This window comes from Canis lupus, chromosome 19 (assembly GCF_048164855.1).
Source record: "Canis lupus baileyi chromosome 19, mCanLup2.hap1, whole genome shotgun sequence".
In the NCBI taxonomy this organism is placed as follows: Eukaryota; Metazoa; Chordata; class Mammalia; order Carnivora; family Canidae; genus Canis; species Canis lupus.
The window spans coordinates 42,844,931-42,870,267 of NC_132856.1; the positions used below are offsets into that span (position 1 = coordinate 42,844,931).

At 37.0% G+C, this 25,337-nt stretch overlaps 1 protein-coding gene across 6 annotated transcripts in view; it reads left to right on the top strand.

Moving 5' to 3' along the window:
* SMARCC1 (SWI/SNF related BAF chromatin remodeling complex subunit C1) overlaps positions 1-25,337 on the top strand; it is a 171,253-nt gene that overhangs the window by 46,163 nt on the left and 99,753 nt on the right. For all 6 annotated transcript variants that reach the window (XM_072786413.1, XM_072786412.1, XM_072786414.1 and 3 more), the window contains 5 exons: positions 6,913-6,982; positions 12,004-12,079; positions 16,826-16,951; positions 19,487-19,608; positions 23,212-23,336. In XM_072786413.1, coding sequence (XP_072642514.1) covers positions 6,913-6,982; positions 12,004-12,079; positions 16,826-16,951; positions 19,487-19,608; positions 23,212-23,336 — 519 coding nt within the window. The remainder of the gene's footprint in view (positions 1-6,912; positions 6,983-12,003; positions 12,080-16,825; positions 16,952-19,486; positions 19,609-23,211; positions 23,337-25,337) is intronic.

Consider the following 25,337-nt stretch of genomic DNA (forward strand, 5'->3'; position numbering starts at 1 on the left):
TAAATTTAACTTTTAATATATTGAAGGCCTTTTAAAAAATATAAGACATTCTGCACACTGTGTACAATATACCTTAGAATAACTATCAGGTAAATGTTGACTCTCACCAAAACCTCATGCTAGGCTCTTTACAAGCACATATTTCAGGTAAGTATATAGATGATAACAGTACCAGCCACACACACATTAGAAGCTGTGTTGTAAAACCCTCGAAAATGCAGTATAACTTTAATGAATATTAGTCAGAATTTAAAATGTGATATTTAATGGGTCTTGATTTATTGGTAAGATTTTGGGTATGGCATGCTAGAAGAGGGTGCAAAATAAGCAAAACCATAGAGGTAATCAATTATGAACTTTGATGGAAAGGAAACAGCGGTTTGGCTATGTATCTCACGGTAGTGGGAGAGAAGAGTAGGTAGGTGAGAGGACAAAGCTCTGGTGTAAAGAGTTGTGTTTTTATTAGATGGATAAAAGTGATGGTAGATAATATTGATGAATTTGATGAACAGATATGTGTAACTGTGGCTGTATTAGGTAAATTTGCCTGGGAGCTGATTTCTGGGATATATGATAGAAGGAAACTGGTCAGAGAGCAAGACCCTTTGAGATGTTCTGAGATAAATTACTGAGTGAAGGAAAGTCGTGTCATTAGATAAATATATTTATCAGGAGAGCAAAGGAAATTAGATGGCAAGCCAAGGGTGGTCCATATCTTAAAAGTCATGGGGGAAATAAGGGAAGCATTTTATTTTACTTAATTTTTTGCAAAGATTTTATTTATTTGAGAGAGAGTGAGTAAGAGAGAATGAAAGAGAACAGAAGTGATGAAGAGGGGCAGAGAGAGAGAGGGAGAAACTGCCTGCTGAGCAGGGAACCTGAAGTGGTGCTCAATCTCTCAGGATCTTGAGATCATGACTTGAGCTGAAGGCAGATGCTTAACGGACTAAGTCACCCAGGCGCCCTATAGAAAGCATTTTTAAATGCAGGAGGTTGGCAATGGGACTGTTCTACAAAGAAAAGTGAGGCCTGAGACAAGGCATTTGGATTTGTCAGTAAGAAATAATATGTAACCTTTGAGAATGAAATTTTGGTAACTTGCAAGTGAGAGTAAGTTGTAGAGTTGGTGGAAGATCACCAATTTCTCAGAATGTATGACCGGGAAAAGAAAGTGGAGGATGCCACACAGCAGGTGGCCTGACTTTTGTCTTTCAAGATTTGGTTTTATTGTGTGTTTCTGGGTGTAGCAAAAGTAAACTGAAGCACATAATAGAGTTGAAACCTAGAAGGGATAGGAGGATTGGTTTAAGAACGCGAGTTGAATTACTGATTTTAGCAGAAAGAATATGTATTTCCTCAGAGATGAAAGAAAATGAAGAGAATTTTAAAAAATCAAGATATTCATTAGAAGAGGAAGACTAAATATTACTTACAATATTTATTTAGATGAGTGCCTATGTCCCTTAGATTTTCTTATCTTCATTCTTTTTGTTCATCTGACTTGGGAATTTCAAATGTCAATCTTTCAGTATTGAGTTCTGATTCTTTCTTCTGATTGGTCAAATCTGATTTTGAACTCTTTAGTGGATTTTTCAGTTCAGATATTCTATTCATTAATTCCAGAATTTTTAAAATTCTTTTTTATACTTTCTATCACTGTTGATATTCTGTTACTGTTCCATGCATCACTTTCCTAATTTTGTTTAGTCCTTTAATGTGTTCTTTTGTAGTGCATTGAGTCTCTTTAAAACCATTATTTTAATTTCTGTATACCAATTTCATATTCTACAACTTCAGTGAATTCATTTATTCTAAAACTTTTTTTTGGTGCAGTCTTTAGGATTTTCTAAATATAGTAGCGTGAATTCTGCAAATGGTGATAGTTTCCCTTCTTTTCCGATTTGGATGCCTTTTATTTCCTTTTCTTGCCTAATTGCTGTGGCTAGGACTTCCAGTACTGTGTTGAATAAAAATGGTGAAAGTGGATATCCTTGTCTTGTTTCTGATCTTAGATGAAAATCTTTCAATTTTTCACCATTAAATAGATGTTAGCTGTGGGCTTGTCATATATGGCCTTTATTATGTTGAGGTATGTACCCTCTGTACCACTCTGTCAAGAGTTTTTATTCACAAGTGGATGTTGAACTTTCTCAGATTTTTTTTCTGCATCTCTAGAGGTGATCATATGATTTTTGTCCTTGATTTTGTTAATGTGGTGTATCTCTGATTGATTTGCTGGTGTTAAACCATCCTTGCATCTCTGGAATAAGCCTAGTTGTCATGATGTATGATCTTTTTAATGTATTATTGAATTTGGTTTGATAATATTTGCTTGAGGATTTTTGCATCTGTGTTGATCAGGGATATTGGCCTGTATTTTTTTTTTTTTTTTCTTGGCATTTTCGTCTGGTTTTGGTGTCTGGATAATGCTGGCCTTGTAAGTTTGGAAGTATTCCTTTTATATTTTGGAAGAGTTTGAAAAGGATTAGTATTAAATCTTTTTGGAATATTTGATAGAATTCACTACTGAAGCCATCTGGACTGGGACTGCTGTGTGTAGGGGGTTTTTAAGTTACTGATTCCGTCTCCGTACTAGTAATCAGTCTGTTTCAGATTCTCTAATTGTTCATGATTTAGTCTTGGAAGGTTGTTTCTAGGAATTCATCTGTTTCTTCTAAGTTGTACAGTTTGTTGGTGTTTAGTTATTCGTAGTAGTTTCTTACAGCTACTTAGAAGTTCCTTTTTATTTCTGTGATATCAGTTGTAATATCTTTTTCATGTCTGATTTTATTGGTTTGGGCCCTTTTTTTCCTTGATGAGTCAATTTTGTTTATATTTTTTAAATAACCAGCTCTTGGTTTTATTGCTTTTCTATTGCCTTTTTAATATCTATTTCATTTATTTCTGATCTGATTTTTGATATTTCCTTCTTTCTACTAACTTTGGGCTTCATTTGTTCTTCTCTTTCTAGTTCCTTGAGGAATAAAGTTGGGCTGTGTATTTGAGATTTTTTTCTTGTTTCTTGAGGTAGGCATTTATCACCATGACCTTCCCTCTTAGAATTGCTTTCGCTGCATCCCACAAATTTTGGTATGTTATATTCTTTTGTGTTTGTTTTGGATTTTTAAAATTTCTCTTGATTTTTTTTTTTTTTGATTGCTGTTGACTCGTTGGTTTTTCATTTAAAATGATTATTTAAAATTTTTTTTAAAAAATTAAAAAAAAATAAAATGATTATTTTGGGGGCTTGGGTGGCTCAGTTAGCAAGTGTCCAACTCTTGATCTCAGGTCATGATGTCAGGGTTATGAGTTCAAGCCCTGAGTTGGGCTTCATGCTGGGTGTGGAGCCTACTTTTTTTTTTTTAAAAAAGGATTATTTTGTATTTATCGGGTAATTTATATTTGTTTTTTTAAGGTCAGTTTTTGAGATTAATTTTATTCCTTTGATTAGGTCATTTCCCCTTTCTCTTTGTGTATCTTATTTTCTACTGTGTTTTGGGCATTTAAAAGAAGAGCTGCCTCTCCTGGTCTTTATGGTCTGACTTTGTACAGGGGAAGACCTTCACCAGTCAGCTCAGCTGGAGATTCTAGGCATCTTTCAAAGGTTTCTGAGGATGCATCTTCTGTGTGTTTATGGGTGTAAAGAGGTTTGCGGATTTCTCTTTCATGGGCTTCTAATATCTTGCTTTCCCTGTGTCTCTCAGCTTTCCCACAAATTCTCTATCATTGCAAGGAGCCACTGAGCTCTCATTTGAGTTGTGGTGCCTAGGCTTCCAAAGAATGCTGGTTCCCCATCAGCACTTTGAGTCGTTTGAGACAGAAACCTGTCCCTTGGGCAGCCCTCAGAAATGCCAGAACATAGGATGTTTGTTTCACTTCTTTTTCTCCCTACCAGTGGAGAAATTGTGATCTGGATGCTTTCTCCTGATCATAGCCAGTTGACTCAGCCTCTGTCTATGGCATTACTGGTTCTCTAGTACTACAATAAGTCGCTAAGATTTCTTTTGTTCTCATTGACCACCACACATCCAAAATATGTCAGTTCCATTAGTGCTCTAAGTCAGGTGAGGCAAACCAATCCCTCAGACAGCCTCAATAATTTGGGATATTGGATGCACATTCACTCTTCTCTTTGTAGCCCAACGGAGAAGCTGCAAGCTGAACTTTTCTTCCTGATCCTGCTGAGCTCTGCTGGCTTGAGAGAATTGCTGTTGTGGTTGACATGAAATGGCTTTTCTTAAAAAAAAAAAAAAAAAGGCTTTTCTTACCGTTTCAATGTAGCTGTTCTTGACTTTGAGCTTGCCTGAAGTACTACAACTCCTTAACTGGCTTTTAGAGTTCTCATGAAGACTTTTTAGATGGTATATTGATGTTAAGTCAGTGTCTCTGGTGGAGTAAGGTCTGGGGCCTCCTGTAATGTTTGCTGATATTACTTCCTATACATTATTTTCTTTATTGTCAAATAAAATTACATTGTATGGATATACTACCTTTTGTTTAGTCAATTGTAAATTTGTGAACTCTTATTTGTGAATAATGCCATTATGATAATTTGTGTACAGGTTTAACGCAGACATACGGTTCCAATTCTCTTGTGTTTATACCTAGAAATTGAATTGCTGAGCCATATTGGCAAGTCTGTTAAACATTTTCTGATACTGCTGCCATGTTTCCCAAGGTAGCTATACCATTTTACAAAGTTCCATCAGCATTTTTTTGGAGATAGCAAGTTCTCTACATTCTCAACACTTTATTTACTCCTTTTTTTATATTAGCCATCCTAGTAGGTGTCAGGCAGTATCTCTTTGTGTTTTTGATTTGCATTTCCCTAATTGTTTAATGATCCCAAGTTTCTTTTCATATGCTTTTGGGCCATTTGTATATCTTCTTTGGAGAAATGTTTCATTTGATCCTTTGCTTTTTTTTTTTTTTTTAAGATTTATTTATTTGAGAGAGAGAGAGAGTGCGTGTGAGTGGGGGCGGTGGAGGGTAAAGGGAAAGGGACAGAAAGAATCTCCAGCAGACTCCCTTTGAGCATGGAGCCAGATGTGGGGCTTGACCTATTACATTGAGATCGTGACATGAGCCAAAACCCAAGAGCCAGACACTCAACCACCTGAGCTACCGAGGTGCCCCCCATTGCTTATATTTTAGTTAGACTGTGTCTGTATTGTTAAGTTGTGAGAGTTATGTTTATATTCTCAGTTTGAACTAATTTTTACTCAAAACTATGGTGGTTTTATTGGTTCTGTGTAGCGTATGGTTATCTCTGGGAAGAATGTGGATTTACATCTCTAACCTTTTGTTATTTCTGCTCCTGGGAAAATTTCCGAAGGCAATCAATCAGTGCCAGAGTCTCTGTAAAAAGGATGAGTATTCTTTTTTTTTTTTTTAGATTTTATTTATTTATTCATGAGAGACCCAGGGAGAGAGCGGCAGAGACACAGGCAGAGGGAAGAAGCAGGCTCCTTGTAAGGAGCCCAATATGGGACTTGATCCTGGGACTCCGGGATGATGCCCTGAGCCAAAGGCAGATGCTCAACTGCTGAGCCACCCAGGAGACCCAAGTATTCTTTTTTCTTTACCTTCTAAAGCTGCACAGCCTTTGAAGATAGATTAGTATTCTAAAGGGCATCTCTTAATAGTATATTTTGTTGATTGCTATATTATAAGTGATGAAAGACCCACTGGACTGCTGTTCATTTTCTCTTTGGCCATCTTGGGATATCATGTTAAGGACCCAGGCTTAATTTCTTTCTTTCACTTTCTCTCAAGATAGTAAGGTGAGCAGTTGTATGTTTGAAAATACAAGCTTGGAAAAAATAAATAAATAAATAAAAAAGAAAAGAAAATACAAGCTTGGGGCGTCTGGCTGGCTCAGTCGGTAGAACATGTGACTGTTGATCTCGGGGTAGTGAGTGTGAGCCTCATGTTGGTTGTAGAGGCTACTTCAAATAAAAATTAAAAAAAAACATAGGCATGTGGGCTTTCTTGCCTCTACTTGGTGAAGCTGGGGCTATTTATTGTTGAAATTGGCAATGAAAAGCCATTTTTACTTAGCTAGTTTCACTTAGTTTTTCTATTTTGCTATTTCTTGGGCTTTAAGGAGCTTACTTTATTAGTTTCCTCTGAGCACTAGAGACAAGCTTGCTAAGCTAAATTTAGACTACCAAAGAAACACAGCATAACAAGTACTAAAACATAGATATAATCTAACTACGATTCAGATCAATAAGAATCATCCTATAAATTTGTATAAATTTACACCTCTCTTTGGTAAGGGAATTCGAAGTACAATTATCTAATATGATCTTGTTGATTATGTTGTTGTTGGGAGGGCTAAATTAAGAAGCAGGGCACCATTTAAAAATAAAAAGAAATAATAAAAATAGTATTATTGATGAAAGCTTGATGTAGCAGCCTGTGAAGTGTTGTAGGATACAAGAGATAGTGAATCTAGAAGAATATATGGTAAAACTTTCATCAAGTACGTAAAGCATAAAAAAAAAAGGACGTAAAGCATGATTTACACTTTGAAAAATGTACACTAATTACAAAGCCTCACAGAAAAAGGGAGAAGAGATTTTTACATGCAAAATGTAGTAGTAAAGTGATCATGATTTGGATGGAATTGGAGACAAACAGGCAGGTGAGTGGGAGGGTGAGTATTTTACTGCAGTGGACAATTGGATTTGCCAAGGGTAATAGATAATAGGCCTAGATTAATAATTCTGTATATGTGGCTAAAATTTTTCTCTTAATATGAGAGATACAATGTTCAGTTATGAGGATATTTTTTGGGGAGAGATGCTTACTAGCAAAACAAAAATTTTAAGTAGAAATTAAGTCTAAATAATAGCTTATTTATTTATTTTGTCAGCTTGACTAAAGTATTTTCTTTTTCCCTTTCAGAAGAATGGTTGAGACCCGTGATGAGAAAAGATAAGCAGGTGTTAGTGCATTGGGGGTTTTACCCAGACAGGTAATGTTGATACATCCTGAGATCTGCCAGAATTATTTATATATAGTTTCATTTTCTGAATAGTGACAGCCTTGTTGGTTTCAGTACTTGATCTCATATTTTGAGTCTTACTGACTTTTCTTACTGAAGTTACAGAACTTTCAATTCAAAGTCCCAAGGGATTATTTTTCTTAATAAACTGATATTTGCTGCATTTGCCAAAAACAGCCCTTCAGTATGGTATTAGACTGCTAATCTAGATTTGTTTCCTTCAAGAAATGAAATTTCTCCCTACTATTTTATTACTGTTTTGTTTTACTTGTTTTTTCAAAAAATCTTCATGTCATACTATTAAGAATGAATTATTTTATGTCTAAAATGGAGTTTTTCTTCTTGGTGGAAATTTGTTTACTTATTGTCATTATTACTTTGAGATCATCATAACTCATACTATGTTTCATTCTCTATAAATAAAGAATATTTAAATATGAACTGGATGTTCATATGTTCATGAAAATGGTAGTCTTTTTAAAATTAATATTATGCCTACATAGGACACTTACAAATAAGGATAATCTTCCATGAACTTCATCTTCTTAAACCTACAGTAGAGCTGTGTGGGAGATTCTGACCGTTGTGGGTTTTTCATGTCAGACTAGTCTTCTTTCAACTATACCCCTATCCACTTTTAGCCTTCTAGTCTAATTAGAAGCAAACCCCAAACATAACATTTTAATAATAAATATTTCCATATGCATTTCTAAAAAACAAGACCTCATTAAAAATAGTAAAGGTAATATCACTGTCAAACCTAAAATTCCTTTATTCCTTTATTCCTTTATTTATTTATTATTTATTTATTTATTAATTATTTATTTATAAAAAGAGATATTATTTATTTATTCATGAGAGAGACACACACAGAGAGAGAGAGAGAGAGACAGAGACAGGCTCCATGCAGGGAGCCCGACACGAGACTGGATCCCGGGTCTCCAGGATCAGGCTGAAGGTGGCGCTAAACCGCTGAGCCACCCAGGCTGCCCAACAAAATTCCTTTATATCATCTATTCAGTGCTGTCATATAAATGATACATATCATTAATGTAAGGTTGATATATGTTGTAAGTAGAATTCAACCACATTTTGTGATTGATACATTTCTTTCTTTCTTTTTTTTTTTTCTTATATACTTTTTAACACATTTTTCAGTGTCTAGGTTCTCTCTCTTCCCTACCCCCAACCACATGCATTGTATTATTTAAGAAACCAGTGTTTGTCCTGCAGAGTTCACCACAATGTGGGTGTTTTTTAAATGTGTATTTGAACATGTTTTTCCATTTTTTGTATTTTCTTTAAATTGGTAGTTGGATCTAGAGTTAATCAGAGTCTACTTCAGTTCAGGTGTGTGTTCCTCATCATCATCTGTTGACCCATAATGTCTGGTTGTGTCCTCTTTTTAAGTTAATCTATTTGAGTAACTTTATTTTACTTCTAAAGATACATTTTATTTTTAAAGGTTTATTTATTTATTTGAAAGAGAGAGTAGGGGGAAGGACAGGGCGGAGAATCTCAAGGAGATTCCACACTGAGCGTGAAGCCTGATGCAGGGCTGGATTTCAAGACCCTGAGGTCATAACCTGAGCAGAAACCAAGATTCGAATGCTTAACTGCGCCACACAGGCGTTCCTGCAAGGATTTATCACTATTACTATTATTATTACTATTATTATTATTTTAAGATGTTATTTATTTATTCACGAGAGACACAGAGAAGGAGGCAGAGACATAGGCAGAGGGAGAAGCAAGCTCCCGATGTGGGACTCGATCTAAGCTGGAGACTGACATGCAACTATTGAGCCACCTGGGTTCCCCAAGATACTTTTTAAGAAGGAAATAATATATCTTTATACATTCAAAATTTTAAGAGTGTATGCATAGTTTTCATACAGGTTGAGTTAGTTAGAACCAGATTGAATCTGCCTCTGAACCATAATTGATTACTTTAAATGAACTAACAGATTATTTATTTATTTAAATATTTTATTTATTTTTTCATGAGAGAGGCAGAGGCACAGGCAGAGGGAGAAGCAGGCTCCATTTGGGAAGCCTGATGGTGGGACTCAATCCCGGGACCCTGGGATCATACCCTGAGCCAAAGGCAGATGCTCAACTGCTGAGCCACCCAGTTGTCTGTAACAGATTTTTAAAGAATATTTTTAACGAATGCTTTCAATAAAGCATCTTGTCTTTTTTTTTTTTTTTTTTAAGATTTTATGTATTTATTTGACAGAGTACAAGCAGGGGGAGTGGCAGGATGAAGGAGAGTGAGAAGCAGAATCCTTGCAGCACAGGGAGCCTGACACAGGGCACAATCCCAGAACCCTAGGATCATGACCTGAGCCTAAGGCAGACACCCAACTGACTGAACCATCCAAGCGCCCCAAAACATCTCTAGTCTTGAGGCTTCAAGTAGTCCTTGGTACTATTAAGCAAACCTATCAATATTATAGGAACTCTTAATTTAAATAACTTTGCCCTTTGAAACATTTAGATGGAAACTCAAATTTATGATAGCAAGCTTCGTTAAGTATATAGTTGCAATACATTTTGTAATAACATAGTAAAAACATATTCACCTATTTGCTAGCCTTTTCTTTATCTACCAGATAAAACATAGTAACTAGTTTGAGTCTTCTCACGGAGGCTTATTCACTTCTTTATTAACTATACAGCAGTCTCCCACCCCCCTCATCTGTGAGGGATTACTTTTAAAGACCCCCAGTGTATCCCTGCAACTTCAGATAGTACTGAACCGTATATATGCTATATTTTTTCTTTCTTTCATTTTTATTTATTTATGATAGGCACACAGTGAGAGAGAGAGAGGCAGAGACACAGGCAGAGGGAGAAGCAGGCTCCATGCACTGGGAGCCTGACGTGGGATTCGATCCCGGATCTCCAAGATCGCGCCCTGGGCCAAAGGCAGGCGCTAAACCGCTGCGCCACCCAGGGATCCCATATGCTATATTTTTTCCTATACGTAGATACCTGTGATAAAGTTTAGTTTATAAATTAGGTACAGTAAGAGATGAACAGCAATAACTAATATAAAATAGAACAGTTGTAATAATATAGTTTAGCAAAAGTTATGTGAGTGTGGTCTCTCTTCTCTCAAAATACCTTATTGTACTGTACTCACCTCACCCTTCTTGTGATGTGAGCTGATAATAATGCCTAAGTGATGAAGAGAGGTGAGTGGTGCAGGCACTGTGATGCTGTGTTAGGCTGCTACAGACCTCCTGAGAGGTCCAAAGGAGGACCATCTGCTTTTAACAACATTTGACTGTAGATAACTGCAAGTTTGGAATGTGAACCCTGGGTAAGGGGATACTGCTGGAGTTTGTGCCCTCACTTCTATCTCTGTGACTTTTTTTTTTTTTAAGATTTTATTTATTTATTCATGAGAGACACAGAGACAGAGGCAGAGACACAGGCAGAGGGAGAGAGAAGCAGGCTCCATGCAGGGAGCCTGACGTGGTACTTGATCCTGGGTCTCCATGATCAGGCTCTGGGCTGAAGGTGGCGCTAAATCGCTGAGCCACCGGGGCTGCCCCTCTGTGACATTTAGTACTCAAGGCTTACAGAATGTTAGGTTAGCAGTTGCTAACTCACCATTGTAATTTTTACCTGGTATAATTAATAACTAGGCAAAGGAAGTCTTTTCCTCCAGACCATGTTTTAAGTGTTCCCAGAAAACTTACCGGAGTGCTAGTAATAGATATATAGAGCCATGTTTGTTCCAAATGCTTTTGAACTGACTTCTGAGTAGTGGCTTCATGGAGCCAGTGCTTGTTACCATACTTGTATTTAATTTAGATATTACTTCTACGATAATTTATTGGCCACTATGGTAGCATTGACAGAATTTCAGTTTGGTAGATGATCTTATGCTTATTTCAAAATTGTGGGGGAGTAGGATGAGTGATTCAAAGCGAGAACCCTTTAGCAAAGAGATATGAAGAAAGCCCACGTGGCTTGACTATAACATGAATGGGGGAGGAGTACTACGAGATAGGGTGGCAGTCATAGGACCAGATCATGAGACCTTGGCAATCCACCATAAGGATTTTGGCTCTTTTCTTTGAGTAAGGTGGGGGGTAAAGTGGGAGTTTTGGGTCTTACTCTGAGTTAGGTGATGTGGACTCACTTGATGTTCAGAAGGATCGCTTTGGTTGCTTTGTGAAAAATGGACTCGAGCTTTGGGCAGAAATAGAAAGGTCAGAAGCAGATAGATTCTGGGCATATTTTGAAGGTGGAATGAACTGTAGAAGTTGTTGATGGTTTGATTTTAGGTTGTGATTGAGAGTGAAGTCAGGGATGTTCCCAGGGATTTTGGCCAGAACAACTGGAAAAATGGAGTTGCCATTTACTGAGATGAGGATGATTGGCTAGGGACATTGTTGGGATCAGGATGGCATTGTATGTTGAATTTTCAGTGTGTTAGTGTTGAAAGCCTTATTGAACACGTAAGGGGAAATGTGGACTTGGCAGTTGGATGCATGAGTCTAGCATTCAGAGAAGAGGGCAGAAGAGGATATATTTGAAGCCATAGGGCTGCATGAGATCGAGAGAATGAGTAGACAAAGAGGATTAAACCAAATCTGGGACCTTCCAGTGTTGAAGAGGTTTGGGAAAAAAGAAGCTGGCCATGGAAGCTAGGGAGAGGCTAGTGGCCAGAAGGAACAGCAGATGATAGCATTGTCTTAGAGACCAAGTGAGGGAAAGGCTTTGAGGACACAGTGATCTCCTCATTAGAATTCTGCACACCAAGGCTTGAACTTTTGATTTAACAATGTCAAGATCACTATAGACCTCTACAGAAGAGTTTTCTTGTCAGAGTGACAGACAAAAGTATGCGAAATATTGTTATTACTGTATCCTAAGAGTATTTCTAAAATACAGTTTTACCTTTTGATAAAAAGTCATTTTAGTGAATGAATTTGGGTTCTAATTTATTTTTCCTTTTTTCATTTCCTTTGTAGCTATGATACTTGGGTCCATAGTAATGATGTTGATGCAGAAATTGAAGATCCACCAATTCCAGAAAAGCCATGGAAGGTGAAAGATCCTTTTTTTTTTTTTTAAAGTTTATTCTTATATAACTTAATAGTTTTTCTGGCTCTTTTCCACAACAGTGTTGCAAGGAGATACAGAATGAGGATCTTCCTTTCTTGTCATCCTATTAAGCTACCCATGACCATGAAGAACTCATTATCTAGGTCTTAGCAGAAATATTTGCAGTGGTCTAGTTACATTGTGGTTTGAGGTAGTTGAGAGAGGTGCAGGAGGAGTGCAGTTGAACATTGTTGATATCATTAAGGAGGGCTGGAAGCCATGATGAAACAGACTGATTTTATCAGTCATTTCCATTACAATGCTAAGAGTCCATGCATCAACTCTTTTATTTTTCCACTTTATGTGGAAATAATTCTAAAGTTGTGAGAACAATATAAAATAAAGTGCAACTTTATACTCTTCTTCCAGATTTCCCAGTTATTTCAGGATATTAATTCTTGAAACAGTATTAATACCTGATCTAGAGCCCATATTCGATTTGCACCAATTGTCCCAATGATGTAGTAAGTTTATACTAAGTCTCTTCCCTGATCTAAGATTCAATTAAGGATCACACACTGCATTTAGTTGTCAGACCTCTTTAGTCTACTTTAATGTAGAACTTTCGGCCTTTCTTTTTTTCCTATAATTCTGGCTTTTTTGATATGTGTGGGCTAAATTTGTTTGTAATGTCTTTGAATTTGAGTTTGTGTGGATATTTCCTCATTCTTGTATTTAAGCTATGCATATTTTTGCTGTAAAACTACTTAAGTAATTTTGAGTAATTACTCTTTAGTGCCTCACATCAGGAGGCATATATTTCGATTTTTCTCATTGTGGCTGATTGTTTTTAAGGTGCTGTCTGCCCGGTTTCCCCATTATAGCATTACCATTTTTTTCTCTCTCTTTTTTAAAGATCTTATTTATTTATTCACTCATTCATTCATGAGAGACAGAGAGAGAGAGGCAGACACACAGGCAGAAACAGAGGGAGAAGCAGGCACCATGCAGGGAGCCCAATGCAGGACTCGATCCCGGGTCTCCAGGATCATGCCCTGGGCCGAAGGCAGACGCCCAATCGCTGAGCCACCCAGGTGTCCCCCATTTTTCTCTTTGGAATAAAAATACCTTACACAGAAATACTTTGAAATTATATGAATATCCTTTTCTTCATTAAATTTGTATCCCAAAGTTTGCTTACCCATTAATAATTCCTGCCTGGCTGAATTAGATATTACTGGTGGTTTCCTCATTCTATCCATTCCATCTGTGCTTGTAATTGGCACTTTGCAGTGGGAATGAGTTTCCTTTCTCCCTCTACATTTGCCTGTAGTATCAGTGTGCACTGTGCAGTGATATGATTACCATTCTTCATTCTGATGAATTGTCCAAATTTTGGCTGGTGGGAACTCCTTTAAGCTGCTTTCTATGACCTTTTGGTATTATTTGATTCATTTTTGCATACTTTCTATTTCTGGGACAAAAAGATGTTCCAAACTCTTTTTGTAATTCCATATCCCAGTCCTGGAATCAGTATTTCTGCAGGGAGTTCTGGTTCTTGCCATGAGCAGTGGTAATTAAACAGAGTTTCTATTGACTGCTCTATGTAGTATACTGAGCACTTAAATTGAATCAGTATATTAGATGTGAGACCTGATTCACCCTATTTCGAGTTGTGTGACCTTCAGAAAGACTTAGCTTTCAAGTTTCAGATTTTATTTTATTTTTTTAAAGATTTATTTATTTATTTATGAGAGAGAGAGAGAGAGGCAGAGGGAGAAGCAGGCTCCATGCCGGGAGCCCGATGTGGGACTCGATCCCGGGACTCCAGGATCGCGCCCTGGGCCAAAGGAAGGCGCCAAACCGCTGAAGTTTCAGATTTTATATGAGGATAATGGAATTAACAAAATTAGACTTCTTTGAAACCTTTTTATTTGGAAATATTTTCAAACCAAATTGCAAGAATAAGAATAGTAGACAGCATACCTATACCTTTTATCCAGATTTGCCTATTGTTTACCTTTTGCCCCATTTTGATTTATCACTTCTATTCTGTTTTTATTTTTTAATTTTAATTTTTAAAAGATTTTATTTATTTATTCATGAGAGACATAGAGAGACACAGAGACATAAAGGGAGAAACAGGCTCCCCGCAGGGAGCCTGGTGTGGTACTCGATCCCAGGACCCTGGGTTCACAACCTGAGCCAAAGGCAGATGCTCAACCACTGAGCCACCCAGGTTCCCCTGTGTTTTTTTATACATACATTTTTTTTTATTCTTAACCTTTTGAGATAAAGATGCATATATATCGCGGGCCTTTATTCTAAAACAGAAGTTTGTGTTTCCTAAGAATAAGGGATTCTCACTCATAAGCACTTTGCAGTTATCAACTTCAATAAAATTTAACATTGACACAATACACTAATCTACTGTCTGTATTCTAATTTTGCTACTTGACCCAATAATGTTTTTTGTAGCATTTTTTTCTGTTACAGAAAACTGTTGAGTATCAGTTATTTCATTCAAATCTCCTCTCGTTTCCTTTAATCTGAAATATTACTCCTGTGCTCTCCTGCCTTTTTTGACATTTTTGAATTTGAAAGGAATATTTCTCATTTGGAATTTGTGATCATTTTTCATAGTTAAATCAGATTATGCATTCTAGTCAGAATATCGCGTAAGTGATGTGTCCTTTTCAGAGCCTTATATTAGGAGGCATGCTGTGTCCATCTGCTCCTTGTTGGTGATACTAATCACCCAATTAAGGTGTGCTCTGTTGGCTCCACTGTATAATTCCTTTTTTCCTCCCCTTGGAATCCATCAATCAATCAGTCAATTAATTAATTAAAGATTTTGTTTATTTATGAGAGACACACAGAGATAGAGAGAGAGGCAGAGACACAGGCAGAGGGAGAAGCAGGCTCCCTGCAGGGGAGTCTGACACAGGACTCGATCCTGGGACTCCAGGATCACACCCTGGGCCGAGGGCAGGTGCTAAACCGCTGAGCCACCTAGGGATCTCCTCTCCACTTGGAATTTATAAGCAATCTGTAAGAGATTCTTTTAGGCCATACAGAAAGATCTCCTGCTTCTCATCAGAATCCTCCATCCGTTGCCCAGATTTAGCATTCACTTGAATTCTTGCCTGAACCAATCTTTTCTTTGATGATTGCAGTGATAATTTTCCATTCCAGTCTTCTATCCACATTTACCAGTTGGCTTTCAGAGCTATATAAGCAAGAGTCCTTCCTTTCCCCTCATTTACTTTTTTTTTCATCTGTTACCAATTTGAGTTTATGGAATTCTAGTTTTTCAGTGGTCAGTAACTTAATAAACTTTTTGGTGCTGAAATTGTTTCATATTTGTCCACAGAGGAAGGATTGTCTAGTCCCAAATTCAGGTGTACTCCCTTTGAGAAATTCTGTTGGGTAATTGGAATATGTATAGGCTAGGTTTGTGGTTTCAATATCTATATCTACATCTGTATCTGTACAACATTCAGAGAACCCATCATTTTAAAAATTCTTCCTCAGAAACATTAACAAAAAAGCAAGAGAAGTTGTCATGTAAAGGGCTTAGAAGACTCCTGAATCCGACTCTAACTTCTCCACTCCCCAACCGTGACTATTCCTGAAAAGTCTCTTTGGAGCACGTGTGTACTTGATGGGGCGAGGTGATAGGTCTGATGATAGGTCTGTGTAAATATCCTTTCCCATCATTCCTTAGAATTTTGCTGAATGCGTAGACATAGAGACATTCTTCGTGCCTAGAGCAACGAGTAGGCGTGTTACTTTGAATGACCTATTGCTGTTGAATGTTTTTATCAGTGGTTTTCATCAAGATAAAGATGACATATGATTGGTGAAAAAAGCCAAATGGAGAAAAGAGAAATCCTGCATGACACCGCTTTTATATGGAATCTTTAAGGAAAAAAAAAAGCCCTAGAAACATAGTAGAGAAATGCTTGCCAGCGAGGAAGGACTAAGGGAAGTAAGCAGTTGGTAAAAGGGCACCAGTTTACAGTTGGAGACCTAATGTGAAGACCTAATGTGAAACATGGTGACTATAGTTGATGACACTGTATTGTGTAATTGGAATTTGCAAAGAGAATAGAACTTAAATGTTCTCACACATAAAAAAGTATGTAAGGTGATGGATGTGCTAATTAACTTTCTCAGTGTGTATGCATATCAAATCACCATGACGTATACCTTGAATATCTTACAATTTTATTTTTCTGTTATAGATAAAGCTGAAATAAAAACGACATGATTATCAAATTTAAGGATCTTAGTTATTAAAACCTCAATTTTTGCAAATCCAGTGATGCTTTCTTACTATATACAGTAACATGGAATAACAGTTAGAAATGGTTAAGTTGCCATTTACAGGTCTTTCATAGTCTCATGGTTTTTTTGTTTTTGTTTTTAAGATTTTATTTATTTATTTGAAAGAGAGCATGTGAGAGCAAGTGGTAGGTGGGCGGAAGGGAGAATCGACTCTGCACTGAGTATGGAGCCTGATGCAGGGCTTGATCCCAGGACTCCAAGATCATGACCTGAACCAGAACCAGGATGCTGAAGCTCAGCCAGCTGAGCCACCCAGGCTCCCCTACAGTGTCATGTTTTTAACTTCTACATAATTGAGGCTTTGAGCTGAGAATAAGAAATCAAGCTTCTTTTATCTTGAATACTGTAAAAACTATAATGATTTATTATTTATATAGATACACATGTTTGTGCTTTTAGGTTCATGCGAAGTGGATTTTGGACACTGATGTTTTCAATGAATGGATGAATGAGGAGGATTATGAGGTAGACGAGAACAGGAAGCCTGTGAGCTTTCGTCAGCGAATTTCAACAAAGAATGAAGAGGTATTTGGTTTGGCATCATTTTTTTTTCCACTTGGGGTTTCTTCTTTCTAGGACTCACTATTGTCAGATCCTTATTAATAAACTCTGATATACAGTCCAAGATCCATCACCCATCAGGTATATAGAAAAGTTACCAAATGGCCATACAGCTGTCTCAAGAGCTGGCATTCCCAAAGAAGGGGCTTGACAGTCTCAAAGGGTCATTGAGATTTAATGTGGCACATGCAGTGTTGCAGCGGTGCAGCTGATTTTGTTTTGTAGGTCTGAGTTTTCATTTTGTGAATTAAATAATATCAATTTAATTATTGGTTTTTCAATGGAAAGCTGATTTTGTCTTATTTTTTAATAGTCTTGTCACTGTACACGTAAAATGTAGGCCTCAAAAGTTTCAGAAGTACAGTTCAGCTCCTTTTTAAAGTGGGATGACGTGGTATTTATTACTCTAATTCTTTTTTTTTTTAATTTTTATTTATTTATTTATGATAGAGAGAGAGAGAGGCAGAGACATAGGCAGAGGGAGAAGCAGGCTCCATGCATCGGGAGCCCGATGTGGGATTCGATCCCGGGTCTCCAGGATCGCGCCCTGGGCCAAAGGCAGGCGCCAAACCGCTGTGCCACCCAGAGATCCCTACTCTTTAATTCTTTAAGAAGCCCAGCCACCAAAACTTTTTACCATGGTTCTTGAGAAGCCACAACTTGAGAGGTAGGTGTGTCACCCAGAATCTGAGAAGAAGGCTTAGATGTGTTGGTGTCAGCTGGTGACTGCTTAGGTAAGGTTCTCATTCCTTTTCAGTGGGGACACATTAAGTTTTTGCTTTTTCTTTTGTACTGTAGTTCTTTGAAAAATTTTTGAGACAGAAATAGTTTTAACTGTTCACTTAGAATGTACCATCCTTTCATATCTGTTTTCTGCCCTGAGACTTCCTTACTAAAATTTTGTCATACAATGTGTATTTTTTATTTTTAAGAAAAATATTTTAAAACTGAATCTTTTCCATATCCTTTCATTTTTATTTAATTTGTCCTTATTTGCTGTCGAGTTTGACTTCCAATTTTATTTTTTATTCAGCCCCTCCCTCCCCACCATTATGCTTACATATTTGTTTTCCCTGAATGCGTTTCCAACCAAGTCTTTTTTGTCATTAGGAATATTCTGATTTCTACATCACATTATTAAACAGGCCTGTCCATATCCATCTCTGTTCAGATTGAGATGGTTTATGTAGTAATTTATTCACTTATTTTTAGCGTGATTGTATAAAAATGCATTTAATATCTCTTTTTAAAAGTTTAATTTCAGACTTAGTATAGAGTGTATGCAGTTTAGGTTTTCTTTAAAACTTCTTGTTATAGGCCAGTAAGATGACTCAGATTTCTAATTTGTTGCTACCAAGCTTCTGAAAGGATACAGCATTGTAAGGAGTATGAGGGTACCAGAGATGATATATGTTTAATTAATATTTTAATCTCTGAATTTTTTTTTGGCACCTTAGGTACTATACTTTGGATCATCTTAGGTGTTAATTCTTTCTTGTCTATTTTGTTAAATCCATAATTATGATTTATAGGTTGACTTCTATATTTCGTTGTGTATCCTGCAACTGCTGAACTCATTGGCTCTGATAATTTTTTGGTAGATTCCTTAGAGTTATGTATATATAAGATCATGCCATTTGCAAATAGGGATTTATACTTCTGTTAGATTGACTTTTATTTTTAAAAGATTTTATTTATTAATGAGACACAGGCAGAGAGAGAGGCAAAGAGAGACAAGCAGGCTCCATGCAGGGAGCCTGACATGGGACTCGATCCTGGGTTTCCAAGATCACGCCCTGGGCTAAAGGCAGGCGTCAAACCGCTGAGCCACCCAGGCATCCCTAGATTGACTAATAATAAATTGTAATAAATTTTTTTAAGTTTTATTTATTTATTTGGGGGGAGCACAAAACCAGCAGGAGGGAGAAGCCAACTTCCCATTGAGCAGGGAGCCCAATGCAGGGCTCAGTCCCAAGACCCTGGTATCATCACCTGAGCTGAAGGCAGACACTTGGGCGCCCCTATCAATTGCAAGCTTATTTAGCATCTTTTGTGTCATAAAGTTTTCTCCTATTCTTTTTACTGATATGTCAAGAGTATTTTCTGATACGCTTTCACAAGATCATTCAGCCATTGTTTGTATTTCTTTATTTTAATAGCATATGTTTCATATTTTCCAGTAGTTGTTAAAAGTGCTTTTCCCATCTGGAAACAAGGTGAACAGGAACAAGTTTTAGTTGTGCAGGATTTGGGCATGTCTGTTTTGTAGCATAGTTTGAATACTAGTGGGATAATTCTGATATTTCCATTGGTGGTACATCACGTGGAAAGTTGGAGAGTCTTGACTGTTGGTGGTCCAGGATGCTTAATGATGTTCCTTTCATTTGCTCTGAGTAGTATTGGTATTATCTTTGTGAATTTCACCTTTGGACAAGGTTTTGTAGAAACTGAAGAGTCAGAAAAGCTGGCTGATATTTATTTCCATTTATTTATTCCTAGCCAGTCAGAAGTCCAGAGAGAAGAGATAGGAAAGCATCAGCTAATGCTCGAAAGAGGAAACATTCACCTTCCCCTCCACCTCCTACACCCACAGAATCCCGGAAGAAGAGTGGAAAGAAAGGGTAAGAACTGCAGAATGATTCAGAGGCATTAAAACAAACTACACACAGCATTCCAGATTTTCAGATTTATCGTGGAAGTTTGCTCAAGGGAAGTTGTCTTACTTTGATTTGGTAGATGTCTTTGCACTGGTAGCTTGTCTTGTCAGATGTTATCTGATGGCTATCTTATGTTGTGTTCATGCTTAGGCACCTTGCATACAATCTTTTTATTTATTTTTTTGCATACAATCTTTTTAAATTGATATGTATAGTGAGATAATCACAATAAGTCTTAACATCCAACATCACACGTAGTTATACATTTTTTTTGTTACAAGAACTTTTAAGATCTACTTTCTTAGCAACTTTCACATGCACAGTACCATCTTAACTGTAGACACCATGCTGTATATTACACTCCTAGGGTTTATTTATTTTATAACTGGAAGTTTATACTCTTTACCAACTTTCCCATTCTCCCCCACTCCCTACCTTTGGCAACCACTAGTGTGTTCCCTCTATTGATGAATTTGTGTTCTTTTGTTTTGTTTTTTAGATTCCCTATATAGGAGAGGTCATAATGTATTTTTTTTCTCTGAGTTATTCCACTTAGCAAAATGGTCTCAAGGTGTATCCCATGTTGTCCCAAGTAGCAGAATTTCCTTCTTTTTATTTATTTATGTATTTATTCATTCATTCATGAGAGAGGCAGAGACATAGGCAGAGGGAGAAGCAGGCTCTCTGCAGGAGCCCAGTGTGGGACTTGATCCCAGACCCTGGGATCATGCCCTGAGTCAAAGGCAGACAGACGCTCACGTGCTGAGCCACACAGGCATTCCTACCATGTACAGAATCTTAAAACTGAAGGTATCTTTGAAGTATCATAATCATCTTTATCTTAGGAAACAGAGGTTGACGTTCAGGATAGGGAGGTGATTTTTCCAAGGTCACACAGATTTTTGCTTAGAGTCAAGATTCAAAGCTGGACTCTGAGCTTCCCATTACTGTATCCTTTTGGCTAGATTCCACCACCTTTACCAAGGCCTGAGGGTGGATTATTTGGCTCTCCATCTTTCTTTTCTTCTTCCCCTACTCTTTCCTTTTTCTTCATCTCCTTTATAATGTGGCCATCTGATGTTATATTTATAAAGGAACCCTGAATACAGTCTTTTTTATATCTAATTGTATATTGAGCAATGTGGCTTAGTAAGGAATTTAGGAAATTATATTTGTCATTGTTAATGTTTCTGTCTCTGATTTTTACCACCTCTCCCATTTGTGATCAGAATGACTCCTAGAAGGAAAGGAACCTATGTCTCTTCCATGTTGAGCACCGTGCCTTGTTCATGGCATCCCATTTGTGCTTTAGTAAATCTTGCTTGAATGGGGATTTTGGTTTCTATTGAATAAGTGGTTGTGGGGATCGAGTGAGGCTTTAAACCCCACATGCAGTGTCTGGCTTGAAGTACATATTTAGTAAATTGTAGGTAATATTCAACATTCATTATTGTATATTAAGTAGATAATTTCTGGCTTGTCTAGCTCAAAAATTTTTTTAAATTTAATTTCACAGAAGTTAAGTTTAGTCTTAGAAGATGACAGATGCAAAATTTATTCTTTTCATGTGACTGGAAATTTATTAAAGTTTTGGCTTGTTATCCTCTCCATTAGCTTCCTTTTATTGACTTTTTTTAATATTTTATTTTTTAAGGTTTATTTATTTATTCATGATAGACATAGAGAGAGAGGCAGAGACACAGGCAGAGGGAGAAGCAGGCTCCATGCTGGGAGCCCGATGTGGGACTCGATCCCGGGACCCCAGGATCGCGCCCTGGGCCAAAGGCAGGTGCCAAACCGCCGAGCCATCCAGGGATCCCTGACCTTTTTTTTTTTTTTTTTTTCTATAGCCAAATTAGTGTTTTTATGCCCAGGACATGCCTTGAATCATGTTATTTTTTGAAGGGTAGGGTTATCTATAACATTGTTAACCATGTATAGAAGCTGTTAGAGAAGTTAAAAAAAAAAACTCTTAGTTTTATAAATAATATTAATGAGCCTGTCATAGTCATAAAAGGATGTTGTTATTTTGTCAAGTCACACAGGAATTACGATATTTAAGAAAAACCTATAAGAATATATTTTTCCTTAATGATTACTGAGAGTGGCCTCATTTTTTAATAAGAGCCTCTAATCTGAATCTAATGGTTGATGTGCAGAGATTTCAGAGCTTCCTGACAATCCTTGAAGAAAAGCATACAACTTTTCCAGGTGTTCTGGGCCTGAAATTGATGCACCCTTTTTCCCACTTACGGGCTAAGATGCAGTGCCAGGGCACTAGTGGTCTTCAAACTAAGATGTGATGTCCAGGAGGCTCACAGTGATGGCATTGAGCTTCTGCTCTGAGTATAAAACCCACCAAATTGAGTTTCCCAAAATAGATGTATGGGTGTCCTTGAATTGAATACATCTGTTTTCTAATGAGCAGGCATTCCAGTTTCGTGTTTCCTTTAATGAAAAGACACTGACATCTGTTTTCCTAATGTTTGCTTTATTTGAGCTTTCCTGCATTTTTTTCTTCCGTTTTTATTTTATCTCCCTAACACCTTTAGGTTCATGGGCTTTTGAAAAATTGTCATGCAATTTTTATTAAAAATTAAAAAAATATTTTTACCTGTATACTTGATTCTAACATATGCCAGTATGTGGTCTATCATAGAAGAGTACTCTGCTCACTCTCTCAGCACTATAAGGACTCAGGCTGGCCCACCGTGTATTTGTATTTCTGTCAGCTGTTTTCTCTACTCTTCACTTGTGATGTGTTCTGGGTTCCTGACTGTTCCTTCCCAGAACAGGTTATCTCTTTTATTATGCCTTAATGCCTGCACTCAGTATCCTGAAACATTGCTTACTTTTTGGTGAGTTGTTACAGTTCCCAAAGTTTAGTTTAACTATCACCTTCAATATTGATTAACTCTTGTTTTTTTGGTACTCTTATTTATTTCTCTGTATTGGTACACATCATGTTATATGAGGTATATGATAATTTCTGTCCTGGTATCGCCTGTAATTTATTCCTCAATTAGAGAATCATATCATTTCATTCTTGTTTGAACCCTAATCTGCTTTCTGGAATGTGTTAGTTTTGAATGTAAACTAAAGAAAGAGCAATGGCAATTTTTACACACACTCAAAAAATTATTACCATCCTAAATGATTTTACTTTGCAGTTCTTGATATTTGGATGATATAAAGAGCCAGGAAAATACAGTTCTCCATATTTTTGAGAAAATCTCTTATGTGATTGTTGATGTTAGATAAAATATCTGCCATATTTTCATAGCAGATGTTATTTTATTACACTGATTTAAGTCCCCTTTAGGATACTGTCTGCAGTTTGGGTAGTAGGATTTCTGGGCCCATTTCTTACTCCCAATAACCTTTATTTTTTCCTTCTGGCTGGTTAGATGTAATTTGGAAATGTACCTAATTTGTTTGATTTCTCTTTGTCTCTTAAAGCAGTTCTGAGCATAGATCTAACAATGAGGGTAAAGCCTTTGAAATTGTCTGCTGTGAGCAGCTGTAGTCAGTCTTATTTATACATTTATATGCCTTGTATGTTTTTAGTCAAGCTAGTCTCTATGGGAAGCGCAGAAGTCAAAAAGAGGAAGATGAGCAAGAAGATCTTACCAAGGACATGGAAGACCCAACACCGGTACCCAACATAGAGGAAGTGGTGCTTCCAAAAAATGGTTTGTATTCTTCTACCTAGAGTATGAGAGTATTAGATATGATTTAATCATTCTTAGCAATGCCATGGGGATGAATCATTTCTTGCTCTGTGCCCCCAGTTTCCAATGTTCATGATTAAAATATTTACAAAATTACCTCTTTCTCAATCTTTTGGTATACTTTTGTTACTTATTGAGGAAAAACACCGAACAAAAAGTTTTCTAATAGGATGCCTGGCTGGGTCAGTCGGTAGGGCAGGCCACTCTTGATCTCAGGGTTGTGATTCAAGTCCCACACTGGGCATGGAGCCTACTCAAAAAAGAAAGAAAGAAAAAATTTAAAAATTTTTCTAAATTTACCAATGCTTTAAAATAAATGGTTTTAAATCCCAATAGAATCCATCAATATACAGATGAAAAGGTGACATACTTATCTATGTACATTTTAACTCTTTAAATCCATTATTGACAGAAGGATGTGTTAGACCCTTTTAAGTATAGTTACGAATTTATTGTTTCTCTTGATTCCTGTGCATTTCTTTTGAAACTCTGCTATTTAAGGGCATACACACTTAGGGTCATGTCTTCTTGATGAATCGACTCTTGTGTGTCTTTCTTTATGTGCCACAGAAGTGCTTGTTTTGAAGGCCAGGTTCACTGATGATAATAAAGCCTTTCACACCATATCCTTTTTTTTTATTTCTATTTTTTTTTCTATTAGTCCTCGCTATACTCGACTTCAGCAGAGCAGTTTTGTAAATTACACACACTTTGTTCTTACACGTTAGATTTCCAACTTACATCTCTCTTGCATTTTGTTACTTTAACTTTGATTATGTAAAGCATGTAAATTTTTTAAAAAAGATTTTATTTATTCATTGAGAGACACAGGCAGTGGCAGAAGCACACTTCCCACTGGGCAGGGAGCCTGATGTGGGACTTGATCTCAGGACCCCAGATCACGACCTGAGCCAAAGGCAAAGCTCAACCACTGAGCCACCCAGTTGTCCTAAGCGTGTTGATTTTAAATAGCATATTGTTGAGCCTTGGTGTCTGTCATCTCTGCCATGCAAAATCCCCATTTTCTGTTTTTAATTGGAGTATGTGGGCCATTGAAATGTAACAATTATTGATGTGGTTGGGCTTAAGTCTGCCATTATGATATATTTTTTCTATTTGTCCCTCTCTTATTTCCTCCCTTCTTTTGCCTTAATCCACTACTTTAATGTTCTGTTCTGGCTTCTCTGCTTTTATTTTATTTTATTTTATTTTATTTTATTTTATTTTATTTTATTTTATTTTATTTTATTTTATTTTATTTTTTTAAAGATTTATTTATTCATTCATTCAGAGAGAGCGAAGAGAGAGGCAGAGACACAGACAGAGGGAGAAGCAGGCTCCATGCAGGAAGCCCGATGTGGGACTCGATCCCGGGTCTCCAGGATCACACCCCAGGCTGCAGGCGGCGCTAAACTGCTGCGCCACCGGGGTTGCCCTCTGGTTTTATTTTAGAACTTATGTGGCAGCTTTTTAAATATAGCGTAGTTTTTTTTTTTAAGATTCATTTATTTATTCATGATAGACATATATATATATAGAGAGAGAGAGAGAGGCAGAGACACAGGAGGAGGGAGAAGCAGGCTCCATGCCGGGAGCCTGACGCGGGACTCAATCCCGGGACTCCAGGATCGCGCCCTGGGCCAAAGGCAGGCGCTAAACCGCTGAGCCACCCAGGGATCCCCTATATAGCATAGTTCTAATTGAGATATTCTTCATGTAGCATAAAATTGACCAGTTAAAGTGTATTTTAATCACTCCAGGGTTTTGTTTAGTGTGTTCATTATGTTATACAATACATACAATCATCACCTCTTATTTCTAAAATATTTCCATCCCCCTGAAAAGAAACCCCATATTTACTGGGGGGTTAGCCCAGAATGTCCCCTTCTCCCATATCCCAACAATTACTATTCTCTTTTCTTTTCCTTTATTTTAGATTTTATTTATTTATTCATGAGAGAC